This window comes from Centruroides sculpturatus, unplaced genomic scaffold (assembly GCF_000671375.1).
Source record: "Centruroides sculpturatus isolate CEXI.00-Female unplaced genomic scaffold, Cexi_2.0 scaffold713, whole genome shotgun sequence".
Lineage (NCBI taxonomy): Eukaryota > Metazoa > Arthropoda > Arachnida > Scorpiones > Buthidae > Centruroides > Centruroides sculpturatus.
Window position 1 is genome coordinate 76501 of NW_019385143.1, and position 16495 is coordinate 92995.

The 16495-nt window shown below is 32.4% G+C and overlaps 1 protein-coding gene across 4 annotated transcripts in view; it reads right to left on the minus strand.

Annotated features, from left to right (window-relative positions):
• LOC111635377 (aspartyl/asparaginyl beta-hydroxylase-like) overlaps positions 1 to 16495 on the minus strand; it is a 95134-nt gene that overhangs the window by 1603 nt on the left and 77036 nt on the right. For all 4 annotated transcript variants that reach the window (XM_023380328.1, XM_023380329.1, XM_023380330.1 and 1 more), the window contains 3 exons: positions 8524 to 8659; positions 7926 to 8014; positions 7724 to 7854 (listed from right to left, as the gene is read on the minus strand). In XM_023380328.1, the coding sequence (XP_023236096.1) occupies positions 7724 to 7854; positions 7926 to 8014; positions 8524 to 8659 (356 nt within the window). The remainder of the gene's footprint in view (positions 1 to 7723; positions 7855 to 7925; positions 8015 to 8523; positions 8660 to 16495) is intronic.

Sequence of the window (16495 nt, forward strand, 5' to 3'; positions counted from 1 at the left end):
GAAGGCAAAAACTGTTGGCCACCCCTGGACTAGTATAATGCTATTTTATTTGTTATATCGTACAATAATTAAACAAATATCTAATTATTCTTAATATAATATTTTACTATATCATCCAGAAAATTATTTTTCGTCCCCCAAAATATAAATTGTTACGAATCATCCCCTCTACACGGAAAAACACCACATAGGGGCGATATCGTCCCCGTTGAGAAACACTGGAATACACTCTTGACAATAAACTTTGCATGCCCAAATAGAATTGTCAGCATACATACAGCTTGTTTGATTTTTGTTTGAAATTTATTTCTGTCATAATAAATGTACAAAATAATTTAAATTAGTGATGTAACGAATATTCGGTTACTATTCAGTATTCGGCTTATTCTTCACTATTCAGCTGAATACCTAAAAACAGGAGTAAGAAATAACAAAAACACAGTAAATTAATCATTTTGTTATTTAGATTTAATGTTATCGAGTTAGTGTTGTTTGTTTATATTTATTTATAACTTGTAACACGCACAAAATAAAAAAATAATAATATTGGTCACATCTATTCACAATTTATAATTACAAAGATCAGTACACGTACACACCTATTCATTCGAGAATCGTCGCACACACGTGAGGGTCTGACCCTACCTATCCTTTTTAAGCACTCGTCTTTGCCATTTCCTTTCTCCTTCCTCCATCTCTCTAGTCCACGTATGCCTATGCATACATCATAATACACGCTCACGATACTTTCAATTCATCACTTTTCCATCGTAGTTTTTCCATTTTATAATTACATGACTCATAGCCTGCTGATAACGGAGAAAAGAGACAGATAGGGCGTAGGTATATGTCACAGTTATGATTTCACAGATTCGAGACAGCTTGGTAGCCCGAATGATCCCAGGCTTTCGCCCATGCACACTAAGTGACTTTCATTACAAGCAGTTAGCTTTCTGAAGTCTATGACAATAATTGTTTGGCATTGACGGCCGCAAATTTCGCTCCAATAAGCTGCTTCGACTTGTTCGATTATGTTATCAACTCAATTTCATTATTTATTTTCACATTTTCACTTCGTGGTCCTTCTCTGTTCTTTTTCCGTTATTTACACGTGTAGGTCATTTCATTGTTATTCACATTTGATATCATCATTTATCGCATACTGCCATGATGCTCTTGTCTGTCCACTACAACTGTCAAGAATTAACACGATTGGCGAAGCGTAGTGACAGCGGGCCAATAGAGAGCAGGGTCCTTGCCATAATGAGGTTTGCACGCCAATATTTCATTCGTGCGTTAATCAAGCTGAATAGTTTGGCCGAATATTTGGTATTCGGCCTGAGGCTGAATATACTATTCGTTGCAACACTAATTTAAATTCCTTAAAATACATAAACTCTAAACCAAGTTTGAGAGAGGTTGCTGGGCTGGCTATTTGGGAAAATGGCAACCTGTTTTCCCAAATAGCTCAAGAATTTGTTTTGCCAATTGGACTTCATTATGTGGAAGAACACACATGTTGGGAAGGCTCTGGCCAACAAGGACAAACTATACCGAGAAAGAAAAGCTTAACAGCAAGACAAAATGAATATAACCAAAATTTTACTCATGTTCTGATGGAGATATTAGCTATAGAATAAACATTTTATCAATTTCGGATTGGTGATTGCACTAACATTACAGTGACGTCAGTGACCGTGTGACATTCATGCTTGAAAATTTCCCTTAAGTTGGCATATTTAAAAAGTCATTTGTCAAGCTTACTTCATTTCATTTAAGAATGATACCACTCATCTAATTAACACAATGAGGCTAACACTTTCTAAATAATGTATGTACAATTCATCTTTGTATTAGCAAGTCTTTTTAACACGTTCACAGCATCAGTAGATAAATGTTTAGACAGCTGTTGGTTGTTATGAGTCACGGGTGACTTAGACTCGTAACATCCATTTTAATAAAGAGTGTCACGAGTCACCTGTGCCTTGTACTATTAAATTAATATATTTTATTGCAACCATACTTAATTAATAAAATAATATCAATATATGTTTGTAGAATTATATAATCAAAACATACGTGCCGCGCCGCCCCACAGAAAAACTAGCAATTATGTCTGTAGCCCTAACTAGACATGTGCATACAAGTCACATGTGACTTGTAATGCCGTGAACATGTTAATTCCACATTGATATTTTTCGGGGTGGGGGTGGAGAAATGCCTAGGGGAAAGTGTAAGAGTAAAATTGGTCAGGTAAATTCTAGATCTAAAAGAATAAGAACCAACAAGACAGTCGAACCACCATGTTGCTCGAGTCAGGCTTGTGAAGTCTGGCTTGAGCAACATCAAGTAAGAATGGATTTGTCAAGGGCCGCGGAAACAATATCAAGCTCAATTTGATTGAAGCTTTTCTCAATTCTTCACTCTCTACTTTCTCATAAAAAAACATATTCTGTCATGTTTGATGGGAGAATTTCTAGTATAATTACTGGTATTTTATAAGTTACTAAGTAATAAAGTAGGTAGGTAAACAATCATTTAACTCCTACATATATATATAAACTCAATGCACACAAAAATAAGTTTACAGAAGCTGCAATAAGGGTCTAGAACAGAGGTGGCCAACGGTTTTTGCCTGCGGGCCGAATTGGAAAGAAAACTTTTTTCTTGGGCCGAACCAGAGGCTGTCCTAGGAAGATTTTTAGGTGGTGCGAGATCTCATTGTGGTTTCACCCTGTAGAGATGAGATCACAGATACATTTTTCACATCATGCTTTATCAACATTGTTGGCCACTATTGACAAAAATTTATAATTCATTTCAAAAACTAACATTGAAAATAGAACTCAAAGTTTGAGAATTTGACATTCACGAAAGGCTACTTGGTCCCAATTATTCACAAACACTGGGATCAGTGTATATGTTACTGTGAAAGACCGAAATTAGAGAATGTCGATATTCTCTGGTGAATGTCGACACATACAAAATACGTATATGAAAGTCTGAATATTTGGTTATATTATTATACATTCGAACAATCGCCGGTGTATGTCGACAAGCACAGATAAACTTTGGTGGAGATTGAAACGACACCAGAGAAGCCGATGTTGACAGAGAGGCGACAGTCTATCGCCAAATACTTTGTGGATAGCCGGAGGTAGGACACAGTCGTATCTCTTTTTCCGGCAATGGTTTGTTGGAAACTGCTCATTTTGTCACTGGATGGCATTTTTGTTCTTTTGATCCTGTGAGGTGGGGATCGATTTGTCAGGTCGAGTGGCGGAGGATGAGAGGGGGTCGTCAGTAAGGCGTCGGTAAGTTTATTATTGTATTATTATTGTGATATCTGAATAAAAGACACCATTAACAGATCAGTTCGTAATCACATAATAATGTAATCAGTTCATAATTTGTAAAGAAAAGTTACTTTCCATAGATGAGATTTCTTCTCAAGAAATAACGCTGAGAGCAGCAGCTGCAGCTAATTCGAAAAGTGGAGGGCAAGGCTATACATGCTGTCATTGCAAAAAAGTGTTCCATGAATAAATGCAGTTGTAAAAGCAGAGACTCTTATGCAATTCAAAGTGCCATAACAGTTTAAGTTGTTGCAATAAATAAGATTGTATAACGTTAATTACATAATTTATGTGTAAGATTATTATTGTATTATTTTCTTTAATGATTAAGAATGTGCTGTTCGTTTTAGGTTCAACAGTTTATTTACATGTGCTGTTACTTAAGCTTTCTCCTATTTTGACATATTAAAAAGTTGCATATTTGTCTTAATGTAATAAAAATATTTTTATTCAACATTCACCATCAGTGCATGCTGAATGTCGACATTTGCTGGTGTAAGTGAGAAATAATGATATTTAGCAAATATTTCGTACATACACAAAACGACTGTGTGAATGCTGACTTTCGCCAGATATCGGTCATTCACAGTAACATATATACAAGGTGATTATGGATATTTATGCAAAATGTGAAGTCATTCTGACCATTATAATTAAAACAAAATCAAAACCACAAACATGTTTGTGCACTGGTGCGTTTTGAACTTCTGTTCAAAGCCTGAATGTGGATGCTTATGAGCCTCCACTATTTCTCAGGAGAGAACAGTTGTCTCTCTTTTTATTATGTAAAACAGAAATCTCAGACTAAACCTTTTGTTGATTGCACAGTATCAGATACTCAGCTGAGATTATTATTTGCAGCCCGCAGTAGTAGTGCCCCTACATTTGACATAAGAATGGAGAATCTGAGCAGCACAATTGACCTGGACACAAGCAACATTTCACAGGCCGAGGTTGATATTATATCACCTTGGTCAACTCCTGAGATAAATGTAGACTAGCTTAAAGCAGTTTCCTAAGGAATCCACTCCAGATTACGTCTATAGACAGTACTTTTCAGAAATTCAACACCATGACAGGAATTTAATTCCTATTTACACCGATGGATCAAAATCGGATGATTATGTTGGCTCAGCCTTTGTCTGCCAGGATGAAATCGTGGCAGTACAAATTGCACTGAATTCTAATTCTCCCATCTTTACTGCAGAGCTACAGACTATTTACCTAGCCTTAAAATATGTAATTAGGAAAGGTCATCGTCGCTATGTTTACACTGACTTGTCAGTGCACTTCAGGCTTTGATCTCGTGTGAACGCAGTTCTCACTCCATAGTGATTAAAATTCACGAACTGTTTTGCTATCTTATTGCAAGTAATATTCTGTAAAATTTTGTTGGGTCTCAGCCCATGTAGATATAACAGAAAATGAAGAAGCAAAGTCAACTAGTCCTACACAGTATACAATGCATATTGAAGGAGGTGATTTGAAGCTAGTCATTAAAAAAACAACTAGCAGAGAGATGGCAAAATGTCTGGAACGCACAAGTACACAATAAACTACACGAGATCAAACCTATGATAGAAAATTGGACACATAATAAAGAGTATGATAGGAGATCTGAGGTTATCCTTACCTGTTTGAGAATTGGACACACTTGTCTGATTCATCAATACCTTCTGAAGGGTGATGACCAGTATTGCAACTACGCTCTAAGTGTAAAACACATATTTTGCAATTACTCTGTCTTTGAGAGGATGCTAGACAGTATTTTCGAAATGCAAGTCTGACAGAGGTTTTGGGCCAGAGGTCAAATCTGGACAATCTACTGGACTTTCTGAAAGTCATTAATATGTATAAAGAGATTTGATTATTTATTTATTTTATAGTTTAATGCACTTTGTTTTACCTATCTATATTGTATATATTTGTGTTTTTATTTTATTTTTTAATTTTTTTCATATGTTTGTTATTTGTCATGTTTAAAATTTTTCACCATTTCCACTCTTTGAAAACAGCCTATATGGCTCTTAAGCCAAAAAACCAAAACCAACCAACCAGAGTGTTTTTGTAGATCTGTAGTGGATATGAAGTGTAATGCTGGATTTCAGTTCTGCTAAATTGTTGTGTTCAATTACAATTCTTCAGATGTCCCCAAAGCCAAGTCACGTGGCCAACACTTTCACCAGACCCTAATCCATACTACAGAAAAATGGTGGCTGATTATTGTCATTTCCAAAATGACTGTGTAGTAGCCACTTAACTGGTATTGCAATATGCAGTAGGACACTTTCTTACACAAAAATAATGATATACCAACACTGCAGTAGTGTTGGTGTCTGGATAACATTTTTTTCAGAGCCACAAAGCAATGAATTTTGTTCCAAGAAAAAATTTAATTCAAAAATTTGCTATTGGGAGACCTGTGTTACATACTGGCAGTATCAAAAGATGCAAATTACTTGTACATAACATTTTTGATAAAACTGGAACCTGTCCGTTGTCATGAAAAATCTGGATTGTTCTGTCACAACAATTATCATAAAACAGTTTTACAGAGTGGATCTTTTAATCAGAATGATGGTTCTTGTTTAATAGCTCTGAGAAAGTTTGGATCAGATTTTAACTTCATTAACATTCTAAGGTCTGCAAATGACTTGCTTAAAATGATTTTAAAATTTGAAGAGACTTTGATATCCAAAGAGCTATTCAATAGACAGATATGGAAGATGCTCAGAATGACAGTATTGGATCTACTAGTGTACTGTACAGTACAGTACATAGTATTAACTGATCAATTGACATACCCTCCAGTATGGTAAAAAGTTTTTTTGAGAAATATCCTTACAAAATTACCCATGTTTGATAATTGTTATCTTTGGACAAGAATGCATGAGAAATGTTCACACTTCAGTTTCTTGCCCAGATGGAAATGGAAATAGAAATGTACCTCATCTGTTCATAAAATTTTACATCTCCAGGGAACTATTAACATGCAAAATTGCAGAATCTGGATACCTGACATAGTGCATGTGGATTTTCAGTTATCTCTTCATTTCCTAAAAGTCACCATGTGGTACAGATTCAAAAGTAATTTAATAATCACCTTGTATATAAATATATGTGTACACTAGAGAATATAATTGAAAAAAGTTCTTAAACTGTTCTCACAAAATATTGTTAAAACTACTATATTCATCCTGTTGTAATTTAATTTAATTTTCAGTTTACATAATTTTCTATTACTATAAGGTACATTTCAAAATATAATGCATTATATGGTACATGAGATATCAGATTTACTTGTAACTATCTATAGCAAAAAATATTAGATAACATTGCAACAAGACACTGATGATGGACATCACAATGGGAAAAGCAATGAGGTGTGATATGCCTAACAGAGGCATCATTCTGCTCACACGATAATGCCTGCACCATGGCAGAATTGATTGCAGAGTTTGGACTTGAGCCCTTGTGATTTTCACTTTTTCAATCCACTGAAGAAAGAATACCTAGTTTCCCCAGTGGAACAAGTGCCTTAACAAATATGGAAAGTACAGTAGACCCCCCTATAAAACGGGTTCATATAATGCAGATTCAAATATCGCGGCGAAAAAATTGCGACCATATTCATATAAAGACGCTAAAAGAAACTCATAAAATGTGGTAAAACATCATCACTGACTCGTGTCGCAACAGGATTGGTTGAATCTAGACCAATAGCAGATATTGCACAAACCATTGAGTTTAAACAAGAAGCGGACCTACTAAAAACCATTTATTATTTAATGTCCATAAAAATTATATTTATATTAATGATGTCTCCAAAGTTCAGCAAACTTTTGCAGAAAAATAATTTATCAGGAAATGCACCTGCCGTTCTACGTGCTGCTCCATGATGAAAACAAGCTTAAGCAAGGCGTCGTCGAACGGTGCACACTTGTAAGTAATCCTAGAATTTTTTGTTTATAGCATAGTTTATATAGATTATTCCCAAAAAATTATACGTATTTTTGAAATGTTGAGTCAAATTAGTCTAGAATTGATTAATTTTATGGAAGAAAATCTTACAAACAGCTGTAGTCCATAAACTGTATACGTACCGGGCTGTGATTGGCTCATGTATTTAAGGACTTGTAGAACATGAATTTCTTAAAAAGCGGAACATATCTACTGCATTATAGGGAGGTCGACTGAATGTGTAAATATCTCTTGCAAGAATATTTACAGTAACTTTCCAATTAGAAAGATTTTGTAGGACAGATAAGAATACTTTGCTAATTATTTATAACACAAGTAAATTGCATTAATAAGATAATAGGGATTGTAATAATCAAAGTCATGTAATTATGTATATATTACATTACCTGGTATCATTTGCAACTCTAATTTTCACTCCTTTGGGTACTACTAATCCTAAGTGTCCTCGTATACGACAATTAGTTGGACCAGTATGTGCCCAAATGTGAGTACCCGGCTGAAGAACCGAAAATTTAGCCTAGAGCATAAAATTTAACATTTTTAACTTTGACTTTCTTGAAATTTTATAGCTATCATCAATGAAATTACCTGTCCTCTTCTGCAACCAGCAGCATCCGGAATATTTCCGATTAAAGAACATGTTACAGGAGCTCTCTCGCAATTTTTAGTCTTGTGTCCTGTAGAAATCCATTAAAGTATTTTTCAAAATCAATATAACAATCAGATTTAATTCTGCTATAAGTAATAATTCAGTGCCAAAAAAATCTTAATATTAATTAATTGGATAGCAACGATTGACAATATCTAATTGGATGCCTTTAGATATTTCTCCAATGTCCTCAACATAATTTGAGAATTTAACCATTAATACACTTTCTAGTAGTTTTGTATTTTTATATTTTAGTTTAATGTTAATAAACATCAGTTCAACTCAAATCTTATATAATAAACAAACTAAACAAATATAAAAACACATTTGTTTAGTTTATCTAAACAAATATAAAATCACATCAACATCTAAATCAAAAGAGATGAGATTCATTTATAATAGTTAATTATTCTGATGACAAAAAATAAATAATGACATAATTGCTGAATTTCATTACCTTATTACACCTTACAAACTAGAATATATTCAATAATGAATAAGTTTTACTAGCTAATAATTGCTAGATTTGATAATTACCTCTGGCAAATAATTCAAACTGCTTCCAATCTCCGGTATCACGTAATCCTTCGCTTTCAGGTAAAAATCCAGACTGTGCGGTGTTCATCAATGCTAAAGCTTCATTCCTAATTACTTCCCATTTTTCTTGTAAAGTCTGAAATTCAAATTAACACAAGTCAAAAGATTTCATGCACTGTAAGAAATCAAAAATTTTCAGATTTTTGGCTTTCTACTCTAAATTTCATCACTATTTCAAATAATTAGTTAAATGCAGGGATTAGTGTAGTTATTAAGTACATTTACTTTAATGTGATTTTAAAAGTTTTTAATTTTAAATAAAATCAACTTTACAGAAATAAATGATGTAAACATCAAAGTATGTTTTATTATCATAATCTCTTATATAGATATATATTTAAAACTGTTCCATATACTCAAACACAGTATTTAAAATTTTTCTACCCCCAGTAAGAGTAAAATAAAGTGTTTTTAAATCGTTTTCCCATGGTTCCATTCGGGCAATTCATTTATGTGCTGTTTCTGTGGCACCAATTATTCACTTAAATTAAAATTCTATTGAATTTATAATCTGTTTTGCAAGAGCTAATTAAAACAAAAAGCCATCTAGTATCAGAGTAAAAAATAAAACTATCAAAACTAGCTATTTTGCCACTATGAGACTTTCAGTAATAATTAATTTTGGATCACAATATTATACATATACATACAGGTATCCCTCATACAACATGGTTCGAGAATTTGGGGAATCCTCTATAAAATTTCACAATTTAAGTGCAAACTCCATTATTCAATAGTTTTTTTTTTTATTCAACTAAGTGTGCATATTGTGTCAAATTTGCTCATGGATTTCAAAATATTGAAATTTTCAGTTGGTATTGTGCCTTTTATTAGGTTTATTTTGATAAAAAAAACTGATAGAAAGCTAGAACAAGGAAGAAACAAATTTCACCATCAACCAGGTATAGTTTTCATTGCTTTCATATTTTAGCATTTAAGACTGTCACCATGTTTTGGTTTTATAGATTAATCTTCATATTTAGTAAAGTTTATTTAAACATTTTTAGGTAAGTGTTATCAAATTTTTTGTTAATTGTAATTAAGTAATCATTCATAAAAATTATGAACAGAATACAGCAGTCTCTTGGTACTCAAACTTTGCTGGATAAGAAGATTGCTTGGTACTCGATTGAATAAATGCGACCAGCTAGAACAAATTTTCAATTAATAACAATTTTTTTGTCATCCATAAAAATTTAAAAAAACAAAGATGTTGCTATTTTTTATCTTGATCAGAAATAAACTCAGATGACAATGATACTTTGTAAACAGAAAATTCCCATATTTAACTAAAATTAATTAATATTTTATTTATTAATTAATATTAATGCACAATACAGTACTTTTAATTGTTATTGTTAGTTAATTATTGATTGCTTTAATAAACATATTTCTCTTAGCAACAAAAAGAAAAGTATACTTGTTAACTTTTGGAACCTAACTCTATGTTTTGCATTAGTCCTTTGTTTAGTTTAACATGGATTTACATCATATGACATTTTTTGGAATGTAACTACAGTGTTATACGATGGATGCTTGTATATATATTTTTGTCTGAAATAAAACCTGAAGAGAAGAAAAATCCTAACTCTAAAACTAATAATTTACAATATAATAATTCCAAAATCTCTAAACACTCAAGATTAAATTGATAAAAGCAAGTGTACCAAAAATTTTTTGTTTGGAAGACCAAATTGTGCATAAGTTATAGGTAGGCAAACATAAATACAGTTTAACCCGCTTATAACGTCATCCATGGAACTGGCAATTTTTTAACATTATAACTGAGTGTCATTATCTGCAGGGTCATAATTTCAGTCCCATAAAAGTATCAAGTGTGTTTAAGAATCTATTATAAAATCCATCTAATTTAATATCTTATGTATAAAAGTGCAAACTAAATGTTTAAATCAACTTTATTTACATTATTATGTCTAAATTTACAACGATGTAATTAAAAATTTCAAAAATTACCTTTTATAAGAAATTTTTATTTGTCTCAAGTCTTGATAATGGCAGCACTTCTGGTTTTGAGAATAATGTCGAATCAAAAGGCAACAAAAGGTTAAATTAATGTATATCAATTAAAAAGAAACAATAAAAATATTCACTTAAAAAAAGTCAGTTATTTTAGATTGATAAACAATTTTTAGATGAAAAACACCTACAATGTCATTTTCTAAGTCATAGATTTTGTTCATTATTTTTGATGAAGTTTTCTGAGACCTGTAGAACATTTTCAATAATCTTATTGCATTATGCGCTTTTCTGGTTGACGGCACTGCAGTTTTTCTGTCTGATGTTTCATCATCATCATTGACATTTTTTTCATCTGAAGATTTAATTTGCTCAATAAAATCTGCATCTGTATAAAATTCAGATGTTATTAAATTTTCATCTACACTCTCATATTCAGTAGCAGCAGATGACAAAAATTTGCAGTTTTCTGAACTCTGACGTGTTTTAATTAATTCCGATAGAGGAATGTCATTGTCCTCATTATTGTCATCTTTTGTAAATGTAATAGCTGTTTGACTATTACACAATTTTGCATGGTGAAAACAGTTTGCTATTATTAGCAAACTAATCTTACATCAAGATTTTTCCAAAAAATCAACTGCATCTAGTAAAGAAATTGCCATTTTATTTTTATCTTCCATATTTGTTATAATTTTTTGTAAAAGAATTTTTCTGAAATAAGATTTAAGGCTTCTTATAATTCCTTGATCCATTGGTTGAAGTACGCTAGTACAATTCGGAGGAAGGAATACAAGTTTGATGTTCTTTAAATTTTCTAAAATTGGATGTGCTGGGCAATTATCGACAAGGAGTAAAANTGTAAAAGAATTTTTCTGAAGTGAGATTTAAGGCTTCTTATAATTCCTTGATCCATTGGTTGAAGTACGCTAGTACAATTCGGAGGAAGGAATACAAGTTTGATGTTCTTTAAATTTTCTAAAATTGGATGTGCTGGGCAATTATCAACAAGGAGTAAAACTTTTTTCATTTACCAATAATTTCTCTATTCCATTTTTGAATTTCTTCTTCAAAAATCTAAGACGTCATCCATGACTTTTTGTTGGCTTTGTAATTTACTGGTAGTGTTTTTATCTTTTTAAAACATCTTGGATTCTTTGATTTTCCTATTACAAGAACTTTTCTTTTATCTGTACAAGTCATATTAGCACAAACAAAAGCTGTTATCCTATCTTTCGCAAGTTTTCCACCAACACATTTTTTGTTTTTAAATTTAAATGTTTTATCTGGTAAAATTAAAGTGTTTTATCTGGTAATATCCTGGTTTCATCTGCATTATAAATGTCTTCATCTGTATATTCTCCCCTTAATTTAGGCCACACATCTCTTAAGCAGTTTTCAATGTCTAGTAAATTTATACTTTTCTATAAATTTTAATTTATAAAAAAGTATAAATTTAATTTTTTAATTTATTACTTTTATTATTTTTTAACTTATTATTAATTTATACTTTTTTGTAAATTTACATCCATTAGAACATTTAAAGTTAGTATCGCCTAGTAGTCGTCCAAATTCTTCTGCTTTTTCCAGTAGTATCAGTCCATTTAGTGCTAAGTCGGAACTTCTGCATTGGTTAAACCACTTAATTACAGTGGCATCAATATTGGCTTTTTCATATAACTTAATTTTTTTCTATGTATTTGTAGCTAGAACTATTTTAAGATGACCAAGACAAAACCTTTCTCATTTGTTTCTAGCCATTTATAGATGAGTATGAATGTTTTCAGCCTTCTTCAGGTACACTGTGTTCTGTTAGAGCATTGGTTGGTAGAAATTTAAACGATGTCAATGTTTACATAGGTATCATCTTATTAGTGACGTCATCGTTGATGATAAGATATAGACGATACTAAGGGCGTTAAAGTTTTTCTTTCGGTAAAAATGAAAGGTGTGTGGATAGTTCATGATGGGATAATCGCTAAAGTTGGGAAATAAAATTGGAAAATAACTGTGCAATGTAAAGAAGATGCACTATCACGATGGGGGTTAATGGGGAGTGACATCATAGTTGATAACAGAGCATAGACGATGTTAAATAACTTATGATATAATAAGAAAAGGCGTGCGAACGACCATAGATGGAAAAGGTGCTATGCTTGTAAAGCAGAATTGGAAAAATAAACGCGACAAGTAAAAAAGCGCTAATGGTTGCACGAGGCGAGGGTGTGCTGGACTGTTTAGTTTAAGGGGTTATCGAAGAGTGATTTCCATGTGGAGGAAAGCGAGTCTGCATCTCTGCTGTTGATACAACTGTCTTTGAGGGATTGTTTAAATATTTCAATGGTTTCAACTGTTCTAAGCTTGCTATTGTCATGCATAGGAATAATAATCTTTGCCTCTTCCCATTTGGTCGTTATACTAGGTTCGCTTGCAAACTGGGCTAGGGTGGAAGTGAACTTTTTGTTGTATGCATCGTATTTGTGTTCAGCTATCCTCCTTTTAAGTGATCTATTGGTTGAGCCAATGTATAAGTTTTTTGCACGGGTTAGATCTGCTGTCCTCTTGTGGCCACCCTCGCCTCATGCAACTGTTAGCACTTTTTTACTTGTCGCATTTATTTTTCCAATTCTGCTTTCCAAGTGTAGCACCTTTCCCATCTATGGTCGTTCACACGCCTTTTCTTATTATATCATAAGTTATTTAATGATGTCAGCATTGTCTATGCTCTGTTATCAACTATGACGTCACTCCCCATTAACCCCCTATCGTGATAGTGCATCTTCTTTACGTTGCAGTTTTATTTCCCAACTTTAGCGATTATCCCATCATGAACTATCCACACACCTTTCATTTTTACCAAAAGAAAAACTTTAACACCCTTAGTATTGTCTATACCTTATCATCAATGATGACATCACTAGTAAGACAATACCTATGTAAACATTGACACCATTTAAATTTCTACCAACTGATGCTCTAACAGACCACAGTGTACCTGAAGAAGGCCAAAAACGTTTGTACTCATCTATAAATGGTTAGAAACAAGTGACAAAGGTTTTGTCTTGGTCATCTTAATCTTTTTCACTTGTCCATTGCCATCTTGAAAACTTTCCAAAATTTTCTCTCTGTTTTTTATTATTGTGCACACTGTAGAATATGCTAAACCAAAGTCTCTGCACACATCTGCCTTATTTCTTCCACTTTCAACTGCTTTAATTATTTCTATTTTGCAGTCCAATGTTAATGCTTTCCTTTTTAAGCTAGCCATTTTACCAATTTGATGCTAAACTACAACACGAGTATGAGAGCTATGCAGACTAACCCACTGTCATGTTGTTTAAAGGGGTGGTGAATCTCACCCCACTGATGTCAGGTGGTGAGAGTACCACCCACAGAATTCTAGGAAGTGGACTCTGACCCTAGGAACTGAACACTTAGTACTTACTTTGTTAAATAAAATTCATAACCTAATTTTGTAAATTTGAGAGTACTTCAAATATGACGTTAAAACAGAGTTTTATGTCGTTACAAGTGAGTTTTTTAAATTATCTAGTATAGTAAAATTGTGGGACTGATAAAAATTTGATGTTATATTAGGGTTGTCGTTACATCCAATGACATTATAATTGGATTAAACTGTATATGATATACATACAGTCAGTCATATCATTGTAAGTAATGTATCAAATATATTTTCATGGTTGGGTACTACCAAATGAAAACCTACCTTGGTTAACTTTATATTGGATCTTCATACACAATAATAATGTCATAATAAAATAATTAAAATTTTGGACAAATCAGTATTGATATTGAATTTATACAGTGGTGTTGACACCATTGAATCATCAATGCAATATTTTCCAATATCCAATTTGGAAAAACAAATATTGTATAATATTTTATAAATGTTACTGATATTTGAAATTAACAGTTACAAACAATCTAGAGCTGCCAATTTTCAGAGTAACAAACTCCAAACAATGTGACCAAAACATGACAAATTAAAAACATGATAAGCAAAATTGCAATTAGCCTGCAATCTTCCACCTATCTTCTCTGAAGTGAAAGTTGTATTTTAGCTTGCTTAGAAAGAAGCTGCTTCATATAACAACCCGATGGATTTCTTTGGTTAAATGTAATAAGTTGTCAAATAAATGATGTTGTGCAGTCACATTTTATACAGGAAACAGATAATACAAAATACAGTCCCAAAACAACCAAACTTGATGGATTGTAATCAAATTGGCTGATAGGATGCTGAAATTCTATACATTTAATCCAATCACTGTTTAGAAAAAGTGACATCAGAAATATTTATTTTACTATTATCTCCTAACATGAAAGTTATTAAACTTAGAACACACTTTTTTCTAAATTCAAACAGGAAGGTATTACAGTATTTCCATGCATATTTTACACACCTGTATCTCCAAGAAATATTTTTAGGGAAAATAAAATATTCAAGTATTTTTCGCATGGAAAATAAAAGACTTATACTGAACCATTTAATGTAGGAGATAGGACATGAGTTGGCCAATAAGCATTTTTATGGTATACTAGCTTACCCGTCACGCATTGCTGCGATCTCAGAAGAAAGGAAATTCAAGCAAACTCGTTATGATAAAATTCAATTTACATTTTATCATTTTTATTGAAACTTATTATTCATTTTCATCAGGAAAACATTTCAAAGTGTAGTTTCAATTCTATTTATTTATTGGAGTGTTTGTGGGTACACTATATTTTTTGTTTTTCCGTCTGGTGCGTACACGAATAAATCAGAATGTTTTCCGACGCGTGAGCCGGCCACATACAGTTGTCCATGCGAGAAGCACGGATTCTCCAAATTTGGCCCACACACTCGCAGTGATTGTCAGAAGTGCGATATTCCCCATTTTTATATATATATATATTTTAATCCTTTATAATTTTAATTATTTAATTGCTCCTTTGTCTCTTCCTTGGCATGTTGTGAAATTTCTGATAGTTGGATAATAAACTGTTTTATTGTAATTTGTCTTTTTAAATTATTTTGAGTCCATAATAAAATTTGGAAAAGGGGAGATACCTAGATCGGTAAAATACGCGAATTTTTTCCTACAACTTCGATTGTTGTTCTTGGTACAGTTAAGGTTTTAACAAAGATCAAGCGAATACATAATTAGCAAAAAAAAGTTGAAATAAAGTGATTAAACAAAAATTATTACAAATATCGTAAATAACAGTTCACAAATGCATATATAGAGATATTTTTTGAAGGGGGGAAATGGTCTTCACAATTTGAAATTGATCGAACACACGTGCTCGAATGCTTGTGTAAACACGCGCCATCTATCGTAGGATAAATGCCAGAAACCTTTGTGGGAGTGTATTAAAAAACTTCCCAAAGCTTCATGGCAATCGGATAAACGGTGTGGTAATGCATGAAAAACACACACACATTCATTTTTATATATATAGATAAGCACTTTGTTTACCCTCATTCTCTTGTAGAGGTTTAACAGTTCAGTATCTTTGTATTTGCTGGAGACTATGATGGTGAGGAATACGGACAGTTGTTAATTGTGATGTTTATAGCACTTTAATAGTTTCTTAGTGTCATACCGAGTAGAGTTAATTGCAATTTTATGAGATTGCAATTTTATACAACAACCTTATCCCACAAACAACACTTGAACTTATCAAACAACAGGTTGCTGATCAAATACATCAACAGACAGAAACATTTAACATTAATGAAGATCACATAACCTGTCAGGATAATCCAGCAACAAGCATTGATAATAGTACACATACAACAACTACCATTAATGATACTACAGACATTTCCTCATCAATCACTGATAATGTAGATATAGATTTAGTTAATACACTCTCACTTATATTTCAGGAAACACTCACTAAATATACAGGCACAGATCCCACACAAAGA